Source organism: Cyprinus carpio, chromosome A15 (genome assembly GCF_018340385.1).
Source record: "Cyprinus carpio isolate SPL01 chromosome A15, ASM1834038v1, whole genome shotgun sequence".
Classification (NCBI taxonomy): Eukaryota; Metazoa; Chordata; class Actinopteri; order Cypriniformes; family Cyprinidae; genus Cyprinus; species Cyprinus carpio.
In genome coordinates this window covers 7266922-7280994 of record NC_056586.1, presented here as the reverse complement: position 1 = coordinate 7280994, position 14073 = coordinate 7266922, and the positions used below count along the sequence as shown (strand labels likewise).

General features: G+C 39.2%; 1 protein-coding gene and 1 long non-coding RNA gene across 3 annotated transcripts; one reads left to right on the top strand and one right to left on the bottom strand.

Annotated features, from left to right (window-relative positions):
- Nucleotides 1-9078: 9078 nt before the first annotated feature.
- LOC109111128 lies at nt 9079-10519 on the top strand. The gene is made up of 2 exons (XR_006161729.1): nt 9079-9318; nt 9590-10519. It is a non-coding gene; the product is annotated as an uncharacterized LOC109111128 (long non-coding RNA).
- Nucleotides 10520-10654: 135 nt separating this feature from the next.
- Nucleotides 10655-13658, bottom strand: LOC109078180. Of its 2 annotated transcripts, none has more exons than XM_042770875.1 (4): nt 13233-13369; nt 12547-12741; nt 12376-12455; nt 10655-11881 (listed from the first exon to the last, which is right to left on the bottom strand). In XM_042770875.1, the coding sequence occupies exons 1-4, from the start codon at nt 13329-13331 to the stop codon at nt 10912-10914; spliced, it is 1344 nt and encodes a 447-aa protein (XP_042626809.1). In that variant the 5' UTR covers nt 13332-13369; the 3' UTR covers nt 10655-10911. The 2 variants fall into 2 exon arrangements, with proteins under 2 accessions (XP_042626809.1, XP_042626810.1); XM_042770876.1 differs by lacking the exon at nt 13233-13369 and adding an exon at nt 13466-13658 and having other exon boundaries at nt 10657-11881.
- Between the last annotated feature and the right edge of the window lie 415 nt (nt 13659-14073).

Genomic DNA, 14073 nt, shown 5'->3' with positions numbered 1-14073 from the left:
ACTGTTTTTTTCTTCTGTATTTTCGATAAATAAATACATCCTTGATGAGCAGAGACTCCATTAAAAACAAGGTCAATTATTTATTAGGTTTATAATATAGGCCTAACGTAATATTATATCAAAACAAACTGAAGCATTTAAACTGATAGAATAGAATAGAATAGAATAGAATAGAATAGAAACTGAAGCATTTAAACTGAGATCTGTAAGTTAAATATAAAAAAAAACAAAAAACGTGAACGTCAATGCTTCTATAGCTATCTAAACATCCCTATGATGTACAGTTTGCACACTACACCTGTGTGACTGTAAATGTCTGTGAGTTTTGTTACCGTTCTGTGCCCATCATCCGCTGTTTCCAGCACCATAATCAAGCCACTCTTCTTTAATACATGATGACGTTTTATTTCACATGTCATTGCGTTTGCATCGGCTCTCGAGTTGAGCTATTTCGTAGGCTACGCAACCATTAAAATATTCGGTTTCAACAGCGACTCCATTTGGCGCACATCATTCCCTTTCTATGAAACTGTAAACGCATTCACCGGTTCTAAGTCTATCGTGATATCAACTCTATAGCGGTTTACCCCGGGCATTGCAATTCATTCGCTTTCGCAAATAGCTTTCCCAACTCATTTATGCGTGAAGTGCGCGGGCACATTATTTCTTCTGCGCGGCAGGCAGGTGGAAGAAGTGCGCGCGGTGCCGGACGCGCGCGCGCGCAGCTTAGAGGGAACATTGGTGCTGATGCGCGCGCGCGCAGCTTAGAGGGAACATTGGTGCTGATATTTTCTGTTGTTGGAAATATACATGAAAATAAATTAATTAAAATTTTGCAACAAAAAATAAATAAAATTCATTTTATTATTTTGAATATTAATTCAAATTAATTGAAAAAGTAGCCTAAGCCTATAATGCCATTATAAGCAAGAGTTAAGTTGAATCAAATTGTGAAAGTCATTTTCAATTTATTAACTGACTTAAAAAAATAATTTGGTGCCATGAATTTTTGAGTGTGTGTGTGAGTTTTTCCTGCAATGGGGATATTCTGTAGTCTCAGCCCTTCATTTGAGTATAAATCTTTACTGGATTGTTTCAGACTTTGTATATAAAAAAAAATCAAATGTAATAAAAAAACAGTTTTTCTCGTAAATTTCATTAATTCCTATGTGGGTCAAAATGACCCACGAGGGACGCTTTTGTTACTTTTTTATTGATCCCATTTAAACTCCTCGAATCCACAGTTTTGTGTGTGTGTATTTCCGCTGCAAGAGTGACAAGGCAAAAAAAATCTTGGACTGGTACGATCAACATATGATTTTTAGAAATTTTTTGCAAAATCTGTTTTGGGTCAAAATGACCCGAGGGATGGATGAAGGTCAATGGAGATCACAGGACTCTGACAGGGTCGAACTTTCCTTGACTCCCCCATTTTCCACCCCATGGGATCATTTTGGCCCTGCAGTGGATGGATTTGCTGAATGCTTGTCACAGTGTCCTGGTCTGGGTTTCCCTGGGTGTCATCCACTAGTGGTCTCACTTCCCCATAGTCACCCCACTGCAGGCAACTACATTTTCCCACAAGCCTTTGTCCCATTCATCACCTGTTAATGACACACCTGTTAATTGCACTCAGCTGTCCCCACTTTCATCGTTTTTCACCTGTCCATATAAACCCGGTCTGTTTCTATCTGTTTCATGGAGTCCTTGGTTTATGTCACCCTGCTTTTCTCGTGTTCCCTAGTGGGTTTTTGTTTTGGACGGCTCTGATAGTCTTATGGATTTTGACCTATGCCTGGGCTGGATTTATGATTTTTGGATTATCCCACAATAAACACTGCTACTGGATCTCCCCTGTTTTGTGTGTGCGTTTCGTGGACAGAAGGACTACCCATCATGCTCAGATCCAGCGGTGTGGGATTTCGAATCCGTTCCCCAGCCCCCATGGAGGAGCGGAGGGGGAGGATTTCTGAAGCTAACCACCCTCAGTCAAAGGGGGAGTGAGGATGGGTGGGTGGTTTTGGCTCAGAAGTTCTGGGCTATGGCGGTAGGGCTGGGGTATAATGATGACGCACTAAAGGACCTGTGTAACGTCTGCCTGGATGACCCTGTACCTGGGTGGGAGATGAAGGAGCTGGAGATCCTGGACTTTTGGGGGTTCACACCGTTGGTCAGATCACCGTTGACCCTCCAGAGTCGAGTCAGGTCCCTGTTGACCCTCCAGAGTCGAGTCAGGTCCCCGTTGACCAGGGTCCCCGCTGATTTTCACAGAGTCTAGTCAGATCATCGGTGACCCTCCAGAGCTGAGTCAGGTCCCCATTGACCCTCCAGAGTCAGGTCAAGTCACCATTAACACCCATGAGTCAAGCAAAACCACAGTTAGACCTCCTGAGTCAAGTCAAGTCACTCTTGATCTTCATGGGCAAAGTCAAGTCACTCTTGATCTTCATGGGCAAGGTCAAGTAACCAATGGTCTTCATGGGCAAAGTCAAGTCACTCTTGATCTTCATGGCCAAGATCAAGTCACCAATGATCTTCATGGGCAAAGTCAAGTCACCAATGATCTTCATGAGCAAAGTCAAGTCACCAATGATCTTCATGAGCAAAGTCAAGTCACCAATGATCTTCATGAGCAAAGTCAAGTCACCAACGTTCTTCATGTGCAAAGTCAAGTCACCAATGATCTTCATGTGCAAAGTCAAGTCACCAATGATCTTCATGTGCAAAGGTCAAGTCACCAATGATCTTCATGAGTCCAGTCAAGACACAGTTGATCTTCCTGAACAAGGTCAGGTTACTATGTACCTTCATGAGTCAAGTCAAGCCACAGTTGATATTCCTGAACCCAGTCAAATCACCACGGATCTACCAGAGCCTCGTTACGTCTCAGCTGAACTTCCAGAGCCTCGTCACATCTCAGCTGAACTTCCAGAGCCTCGTCACGTCTCAGCTGAACCTCCAGAGCCTTGTTACGGCTCAGCCGAACTTCCAGAGTGGTCGTCCTATCCTCTCATGGCCATGGGCTTCTGTCTCGGCTGCTCGGCTGTGGTGGTCCTCTATACCGCCCTGGTGGGCTTCTGTCTCGTCTGCTCGGCTGTGGTGGTCCTCTGCGCCACCCTGGGGGGAGCACACGGAGGTGGTGGTGGTTTTGACCTATGCCTGGCTGGATTTATGATTTTGGATTATCCCAAAAAACACTGCTACTGGATCGCCCTGTTTTCTGTGTGCGTTTCGTGACAATGCTTTACAAGGGGACAGAAGACATTGCAGGCTATGTGGCATTTCCTGCCAAAGCACTCCAGTTCGCCGGCTGCGGCTTCAAGTCGCCAGAAGGCTACATCCTTTCACCAGCATGGTAAGCCTGCACTGCCAACGACCCAGCCTCATGTCAAGTCTGAGTTTGGGCTCTCACAGACTTGGAAAGTCATTCAAGATGTGTCCAGCAGAGTTCTTAAAACCATTACAATGAGGAGCCATGGAAATGGTTCCTCTAGAGAACAGTGAGTCAGGCTTTTACAGCTACTACTTCCTTGTTCCCAAGAAAAACAGTGGACTCGGGCCCATCCTCAATCTCAAGCATCTGAACTGCTTATGAAACAGCCGTTCACACACTTTTACAAAATGTGGTGGACAAGGCTCTTTCCCCTCTGAGGCAGATGGGAATCCATATTATGAATTTACCATTATGAACGATTGGCTTGTGTTGGCCAGATTAAAACAGGAACTCATTACACACAAGTCGCTGTTACTTAGACACCTGGAGCAGCTTGGGCTAAAAATAAATTTTGCCAAGAGCTCACTGTTTCCCAGCCAGCGAGTCGTCTTCCTGGGGACAGTTTATAGATTCAGGTTAGATGCGGGGCATGCCAGAGGATGCTCTGCCTCATGTCAGCCGCCTTCCTCTATGATTCCTCTGGCCTACTTCACATGCGCGCCCCTCCAATATTGGCTCAAAGCCCATGTACCGTCCCACACTTGTAGCCTTACTTTCTGATTGTGAATCTTAGGCTCTTTAAATTAAGTTTAACTGGCACGGTATGTTGTGTGATTGAACAGAAGTGGAAGCAGCTTCAAGACAGGACAAAAAGGCTGTTCGATGACTGTTCGACAACCTGGTTGCTTGAATATTATTTGCGCAAAAGCAATTTAATTTATCTTGAATTGTAAACAAGCCATTGGGAGGAAATGGAGAAGTGTATTGAAGTGGCTTGAATATAAGCCTTGAATAGTTGTTGGGTGACAATACAAGCAATAATAATTGTATTCTCTCTCTATGGAAATTATGTCATTTCCTCTTGCAAGATCTTGATGGATTATTATAAGTCTGCAGTGTATGCACATTCAAAAAGCCAGAGTGTTAGCAAGTTTATATAAACCCATGTTTCCATTTTTAAAAGGAATGCAAAGATAATGGTGTACCCACTGGTTTTGCCTTGAAATGATAAAACATACACAACCAATAAATACAGTCTTTTACACCTTGGTGTCACTGTCATTTGATTACTTTTTCATGTATGGCATTTTTGCATTTCTCTCATTTTGCAGAATAAAATATTACTATCATTAAACATTTATTGTTATTACTGTATGAAAAATATAATTAGTCAGATAAAAATATGGCACATGGACTTAGAATTAGAAATTTTATTTTTTGAAAACATGCACAAGAGATTCCTATTACATTAACAATACTATGAAACAACATTCATGATATCTTTACTAGATCATGTTGTCAGTAGAATTATTTATTGTGCTTAAAAATATAAAGTTTAAGGTTGCTGGTAGTTTAATATACTGACCATTCACTTGACAAGCAAGAAGTTTACAGTTTCGCAAATGCCTATACTACAAACAATATAACAATGTATGGCAGTAGTACTAATTTTAGGCATATAACTAGGCATATATTAAATTGGTTCTGGTTTTGTGAAGAAAAAAAAAAAAAAAAAAAGCCCAGATAATGTATTTTTGACAGGGCCAGCAGGGAATAAGTCAGTGAGTCATACTGTATTTGTCAATATACTTCAGAGCATATTATGTAAACCTCTAAACTGCTCAGAAAAGAAAAAACAAAAAACAAAAAACTTTGCAGTGCATTTACATATACATATGCCAGGTTAAGATTTATGTAAATTAAGTTTTAGGTAACAGCATAAAACAGTATGTTATCACTCATTTGTGTTACCATTTACAAATAAGTTCATACTTTTACATTTCTCAGAGATGGAGTGCACATAACTTTGTTCCACAGATCGCAGCTGCTTTAAGTGTAGTCTATGACTAAGTGAACCTATTTCTTTTAATAATGGCTTCCTTTATTTTTTGAGTTTTTACTCCGTACATGATTGGATTTTATTATAGGAGACAAAATAAGAACATACAAAGAGAGTTATAACACGAACAGTGTAAGGCACATGACGCATATTGAATCGACTTTGGAACATTTCAAAGCAACTACCGATTACAAAGTTTAGTAATGCTGTTAGATGTGGGACACATGTGCTGAATTTAACTCGACCTGTTTTTGACAATGCCAAGCAGATGAAGATGATCCTTACATAAGTATAGAAAATTATTACAACCAGTAGGATAGTAAAAGGACATCATAACAGCCACCATATATATTATTACTTATAGTGTCAGAGCACGCTAGCTTCACAACAGAAAAAATTGTCACAGTAGACTTTTTCCATAATTACTCCACAAATGTTAAGATTTGCTGTAATTGAGATAGTGATGGTCGATCGCACAAATGGCAAAAGCCAAGAAACTACAACACCTATCGCCACTTTTGCTGGTGTGTGACTATTTTTTCATATTCTAAAGGATAGCATATAGATATATATCGATCATAAGCCATAACTGTTAAGTTTGTTAGGTCACAGCCACCATAGGTAAATATACTAAAGATTTGCACAAGGCAAGAAAGCCATGTTATTCGATAATTATCTGTCAAAATTTTAGTCAAAACAAAAGGTGTAACAGCAGATCCACCATATAAATTAATACAAGCCAAATTGCAAATAAAGATGTACATGGGTTTATGTAGCCCTCTTTCAGCACATATTACATAGATGAGTATACTGTTAGAAATGATCATGACCGGGTACAGTAAAGATAGCACAACCACAAAAATATACCTTTGGTCATATATTCCTTTGTATCCATCCAGTATGAAAGAAATATTTTTCATGACAGCTTAATTTCCTAAATGGAGAAAAGCATAGATAATGAGTCATTAAAAAGCTGTTTTTGACCTTTAAACATGATCAAAAAGGGTTTATAAGACACTAAAACATTTTACTCTGCATAAAAATAATAATAATTATAAAATAATAATAATAGTAATAATAAAAGAATCATGTACACAATAACATGAAAAAATAAATAAATAAAATACTGATAACATTGCTTTACCTTTCTGTAATTTTTGTGTATTTTTTTTATATTTTCTCTGTCTATTACAGAATGACTTCATGCAACATTAAACAGCTCTATTTAAATTCTAGTGAACGAAAGGAAAAAAAAACCTATGCAAATTTGTTACGCTTAGTTCATTAAAAAGGATGTGTTTGCCTTTAAAGCCACAAAAATGTCTTGTCCCCCAGTTAACATAGTTGCATCATAAAATGTGCTCCCTTCCTCGATCAACTCATGCCTATCATCAAGGGGAACATGCATTGTCAAAAGTGGAAACATACTACGGATCCCAGGAGGTCACCTGTAGGAGAAAAAAATACAATCCGTGGCGACGGTTTTGCAATCTGTCAGAGCATGCATCTAACTATGGGGGAAAAAGCTTAGTATAATAAAATCACCAAAATAAGTCTTCATGTTAAGAAAGAATTGTACACAAACACATTTCCAAAACTGTAAAAGTTTGTTTAAAAATAAAGCATTCATGAATTATTTTATGACAAACATTTTACTGTCTTAAGTCTACTCATTTATGTAGCCTATAAATATAATAAAATAATAATAATAAAAATAACTATTATTTTTATTATTATTATTATATATTATTATACAGGTTAAGATGCTTTTATCAAAAAAGACTTACAAAAGAGGAACAAATTACTCATAATGCCAGGTTTATTATAAAATAATATTTAAGTGCTAAGATTATCACAAATTAAACAAGATTTTGATGTACATCTTTCTTATTAAACTGCTGTATTCCACCTCGTACTACAATTGATAGAGAATCACTTAAGACACTTTGCTGTAGGCCTATTCCATATAATAATATTCAATAAAACAGCATGTTAACACATAGGTTACCTAAGAGCTTAATTGCTGCACGAATCCGTGAGTACAGTTTACAAATCCGAGGGAACGGATTGCGAAAGTGTGCGCACGGATTATGAATTTGTGGGTACGGATTCAAAAACCGAAGGTACAGTTTACAAAATGTGAGCGCACAGATTGGAAATTCGTGGGTACGGTTTATTAATCCGTGGGCATGATTTGTTAAACCGAGGGAACCATTTAAGAATTTGTGGGTACGGTAACTGAGGGGAAAGATTGCAAAACCGTTGGCATGGATTGTTTTTTTTTTCTCCTACAGGTGACCTCCCAGGATCTGTAGTAACAAGTGGACGTTTTGAACACAGAAAAAAACACATTTACGATTAAATGTGTTTTTGCTAAAAATTGCAAACAATACAATTGTGGGGTAAACTGTAGCAGAGAAAGCTCAACTTGTTTCCAGTCCTGTAAAAAAAAAAAAACTATAACATTTGCAAATCCAAAGTTATCCTATTTACAGTGTGTGATGGTTGCAGCAACTTTATCGGGATGAAAATGTTATGCTCTTTCTGGTTCTCGAGCCGTAAATGTTGCAGGGTTTCCTGTTTAGCTGCTGTAATTAGATAAGAAAAGCTAGAAATGGTGTGCATTATTGGAGGACATTTACTGATTTTACCATTTATACACTTTTATTATTTATCTAGCTAAATAATACATGAACACCAACCACAGCACAGGAATTCTGCTTCTGATACCGCCCTGTCAAACTGGCAACAATATGTGATAGTCTACTCTATGGTGGCCTGGTAGTGCACAACATAACGACATTAAAAAAGCAAACATAAGCTCATAACACAATGACATTAAGCCACAGCACAACGACATTCTCACAACACAACGACATTAAGCCACAACACAATGACATTCTCACAACACAACAACATTAATCCACAACACAATGACATTAAGTCACAACACAACGGAAATGCTCCCGACCACTAGGGGGCATTGTTGACAGTTAAACACCAATATTTCCTCGAGATGCCACTAGAAATAGGCTATATGCACACGGAGGTGATGAATTATTTGCGATTGTATTTGATCCTGCTAAGCCATTTCCGCTCGCGCTGAGGCGATTGTTTACAAAGCGATATAACAGCAACTACAATATGACTAGTAAGAAAAAACGTTCAAATTTCAGCGAACCATCTATAGTACAGCCGAGCATTGCTGTGTGCCTCTGTGTCAAGCTTCGAGCAAGTACAACAGTTTACTTAGTTTTCATACATTTCCATCTGACGCGGAAATCAGGCGAAAATGGCTTGTAGCTATCCGGAGGGACAAATTCACAGTTACTCCCCATACCCGAGTATGTAGCCGACATTTTAACAAGGAGGATGTTCGTGAGCCCTTATCAGAGACGGGGAGGCGGCTATTAAACAAGGGAGCTGTCCCAGCACTGTTTGAGTGGAACAATTTCACCCTTCCCACTTCACGACCGGGGGTGTGGGAGAGGAGAGAGCGTCCGCCTCCGATGACGGAGGATGACGGCGACGCAGGCGAGAAAGCTGATATCCCTATGGACCACGACTACGCTTCGGCTTCAGATCCTGCAGTTGTTGATTTAGCCATTGATGACAACATGTCTCTCAGAGATGAGATTCTCAAGCTGAGGGAACACGTCGAGAAGCTGACAATGAATCAGCGCTTTGGAATTCATCGTTTTGCTGCCTCAGACAAGGACAGCTGAGGGAACACGTCGAGAAGCTGTCAGTTTGTTATGTATTTGGGTTTCTTTTGCAACAACAGATATAGTTGTGTGTGTGTGTGTGTGTGTGTGAGAGGGAGAGAGGAAGGCTAACAGAGTTGTATATTTGAAATGCTTCCAAGTAATATCATAGTATACACTGATATAATATTTAAATGCTTATATCTGAATTGTATTTATTTAGATTTGCATCCTATGACCTGCTGATGAGATTCTGGGCCTTAATAGAGCCATCACTGCCAAATATGGTCAGTGTGACACAAGCACAGAGAGGCACCTTTACAGAGCCAAGTTCCACTGTAGTAAGTAGTTATTTACATGGCCCATACAATAAAACTTAAAGGGATAGTTCACTTCAAAATTAAAATTCTGTCATCATATACTCACCCTCAAGTTGTTTCAAACCTGTATGAATTTCTTTCTTCTGCTGAACACAAAGGAAGATATTTTGAAGAAAGAAAGAAATTCACTGAGTATATGATTTTCATTTTGAAGTGAACTATCCCTTTAACAAAGATCAGGGCTAATAGAGGTTGAGAGAAACATAACGCAAATTGTTTTTCTTTTGAACAGACTCGTTTCCTGCAGCCCATTGATGAGATGTTCATGTTTCTCAATTACCTGGCACTGGGTTCAAAACAGCGTGATCTTGCTGACCGGTATGGAGTCCACCAGTCCACAGTCAGTCGGATCATTACAACATAGAGCAACTTTCTGTACACTGTGCTAGGGTCTGTGAGGATCTGGATACCAGAGGAGAAAATAAGGGCACATCTGCCAGCTGAGTTTAAGGACTATGCAGACACTACAGTCATCCTGGACTGCACAGAGCTAAGGTGCCAGTGCCCTTCATCACCTCTTCTCCAAAGTGAAATGTTCTCAGCATACAAGTCCCACTGTACTCTCAAAGGGCTGCTTGGAGTGGCTCCTCATGGGGCGGTCACATTTATTTCTCAACTGTACGCTGGTTCCATCAGTGACAAACAGATCACGCGTGAGTCTGGAATTCTCTCCCTTTTGAGACCTGGAATGGCCATCATGGTCGACCGAGGTTTTCTGGTTGATGACCTTGTACCTTGCAAGATTTATAGGCCAGCATTTCTCTCTGGAAGATCCCAGATGTCTGCCTGTGAGGTCAGGGAGACCCAAGCAATTGCACGCCTCAGGGTGCATGTTGAGCGCCTCATACGGCGTGTTAAGGAACACAAGTTCTTTGACACAGAGATTCCACTTCGGCTTTTTGGCAACATTAATCAGCTGTATACTGTTGCATGTCTTCTGACGAACTATGAAAACGGGCCTCTTGTAAAGGCTTGGGCAAAGAAGCCAGAGTAGCAGCAGTAGAAAAAAATATAAAAATTAATAACCTATGACCATTTGTATAACTACTTTCTTTAAATGTACCTTTGTAAATTACTTTGTATAAATTGAATTTTATAATTAATGTTATGTATGCACTGCTGTACATTGCACATACTCTTTGAATAAAGAACTACTGAATTATTTGCATGTTATATGTACTTTAACTCACCAGTGCTTTTAAGCCATCTGTAATATAAGAATAATACTTTCATGCACAGTGAATTATTTACTGAATAACATTTATTTAGGGCTCCCAATTTACACAACAACAGTTATAAAATACTATTTTTAGGTAACCAATTATCAAAAAAATTAATCGGAAGAACATGTAACATGTAATTTAATAATAGATTAGTATTAATACAACAAGAAACATAGTAATACAATTAAGAAAAAATATAAAAACTTGAATCAATATATATGTACAAATATTTTGAAATGGATTGAACTAATAAGAGTTACTGCCAGTAAGAGAAATGTAGAAAAGAGAAATTAACAGCACTCTATAAAGAAGTGTGACAGGCAATCAGAATCTAATTATTTAGGGAAGCAAAGAGGTAACAATAAAAATAAAAAAAATCATTTTTTACTTTCATTGTTTTGGTGATTTCATTGTCTCTGGGAATCCTCTGAATAAACATGTCCTCCTGTGTGTAGACAACAAAGTCACACCAGTCTAAACCAGAAATCAACATCTGGCCCTGGATTTGCCAAAAGTAGGAATGAGATTTCCTTAATGTGTGTGTGCCCTCACTGATCTTAATATATGGGCAGTCAACATAGCTTGCAACATTGGGGCATTTAATTTCAACAAGGCCAAACACTGTCTGCCCCTTTGGATCGTACACAATGCCATCAGGTGATGACCCCATCCAGGGTGCATCAGGGTGGATAAGAAAGCCGCAGGGATAGTGGTTAACCTCCCTTACTCTGCAGTACTCCTCTACTGCTGCAGGTTCCATGTCAAGCCCCCTTCTCATGTCGGCAGTCTGATGGCTAGGTCTCAGAAGTCTTTTGGCAAGATTTTCAGCAGAGCTCTGTGCCCTGGTGTGACATACCTCTCTGAACTTGGAGGAGGTGATGCGGGGCCGCCTCAGTTGGTGCCACTCGATGCAGGAACTCTGCTCTTTTGTGCTGTTGGCAATTTTGTGTGCGTTCTCTAATGTTGTTTCCAGGGACATCATGTGGTGCTGCTGATGTTCAGTGCAGACAAAAGAGCAGGTAGAGGGTCCCAGCCTGTAACCCTGAAGTGGCAGCTGTGGGGGAGAAGGAGCATCTGTGTGGGGACAGGTTTTTGGAACTCTTTTTGCTGGCATATGATAGGATAACACACTTCCTTCTTGCACTTTTCCAAATGCAGAGTCAACCAGAGGAACATTAATGTCCATAGCCATAGTTGTTATCAGTGGAGCCACATCACTTGGAACATCATGGTAGACTTCATCCACCCTGAGTGTGGAAAGTTCAGGCAGAGCTGAACTGACACCCTTATACAAGTTGCTCCTATGGAAAAAACAAAATAATGTTTTTTTTTATTTAATTTTTTTAAATGAGCCATAAAGTAAGTTACATATAAGTTGAATGAACAAAATAACAAAAAAAAAAAAAGCTTTATTTATTTAAACATACAATGTATCATATGATGAGATTACTACTTTATCTGAGGTCTCACTGATTACTACAGAAAATGCATTACTACTATATCTGCACTTGAGAGCACTTTGACTCGGCGCAGTAATATCCACAGAAATATCCTTTTAGGAGTGATGATATTACTGCGCCGAGTCAAAGTGCTCCCAAGTGCAAATATAGTAGTGTTCCCAAGTGCTATTCTGCCATACATTATAGTTATCCATTATAGTTATCCAGAGCAATTAAGTGCACGCACTGAGACGAGAGAGGTATGCATCAACTCATCTTAGTTAAGGGAATAACATAGTTTAATATGAAAAAAAACAGTGGAGTGTTCCTTTAATGATAATAAAAATAATACTAACCTAATGCCTTCCATCAGTTTTCGTTCCTTGGGTCTGTCTGAAAGAATCACCATGTCATTTACAAGACCAGGTTTAACACCCTGCATTTGAACAAAAAAGGTTTTCAATAAACACAAACATCCATAAATAGAAAATTAAGTAGAAAAGTACCCTGTTAAAAACATTAGTTACCATGGATCTTGGCTTATGCCACTTCTGTTCAGTCTCTGTGCAGCTGTGTGTTGGGGGAACAGAGGTGATGCTAAGCTGGCAATAATGTGCAGTCTGGTACAACAGTGCTGCCACATGATTACACACAGCTGTACCTGCCACACAGGTACACTGGCAGCTTTGTAGCTGCACAGGACGGGCATCCCCAAGCACAATCTGAAAATACACAAATCTGTTATAATAGAATAAAAGTGCAGTTTTTTAAAAAGAGAATACATGAGTACAGTGAGAATGTTTAACAAAACAAACAAATTTGAACCATCGACATATAATTATTAACTACTAAAACAATTAATAACTACTAAACAATTTGTATGAGCTAAAATTGTAGCCACAATATTATTTATATTATTATTTATCTCACTTTACTCATCATCCCCAACAGTGGACACAGAACGTGTGTCAATGCAGTGACAAAACAGAACTCAGTTTCTGTGAATCCCAGTGATTAGCGTACATATTTTAATATCGATAAATATTCCAACACACCAGTGTTATTTATGGTATGGTAAATGAAATTTGTCTTTAAAATAACCTTTAGCATTATTAGATGCAATGATTCACAGAAACTTTGATCTGCCAAACGTAACCTGTCTCATGAACCATGAACCAATCTGCGCTGAACCTGCAGTATAACTTTCTCTTACGCTTAAGCTGTGAGGCTTTTGGCTTTTCCTCATAGATCTGTAGCACTCAGCCCTAATCGTTACCTCTCCTGTGCTTGAATCCTTGTTTGAAACTGACATTGACAAAGGCGTTAGGAAAATTGGCTGTGATTGACACATAATAGTAAAACATAGCCTACGCTGCACCTGCTGCGCTAGCACTAGATAGCATGCATGCTATGGGCATGTAAACACAGAACACGTCCAGATCTTACCTTCAAAATTGTGGATGTAGCTTGACACATACAATTTGAAGCCCTTCTCTTTCTTGGTTGTCGAAGTGTGACATAACTTTTGTATGATTCGACTCACGTCGTTGGCCGTTACCTTTGGGACATCTTGAAGGGACCGAGTGAAAAATGCCATAGTTGTTATTGACGCTATGTGCGCCGCTCGACGCCGGATGTAACCTGGCTGGCCGACTTGGAATGCGGAAGTGAGTGTGCATATAGCCTATTCTGTAGGGGTGGGTTTTTGTATGTTTGTATGTGTTGTAGTTTTTTAGTTGGACAACGTGTTTTTATTGAATGTTTTGACATCCTGATAATCTTAATGTATCGATTCATGAATTGAGCAGAAAATAAATCAATAATATTATTTTTTCATTTGGGCAGTTTAGCTCTGCTCTTGTACACAATGGACTCTATGCACAGCCATTTCTCTTTCCTTAGAGCTTTCAAAATGACAATAGGAGTAGATGATTTTTCATTTTCAAGAACTTCCCCGGATTACTGCAAATGAATTTTATCGCACGGAGAAGGGCAATAAACGTTTCAAGTTACATCAACTTCACAACTTCAGGGTGAGTATTGTTCTATCGTCT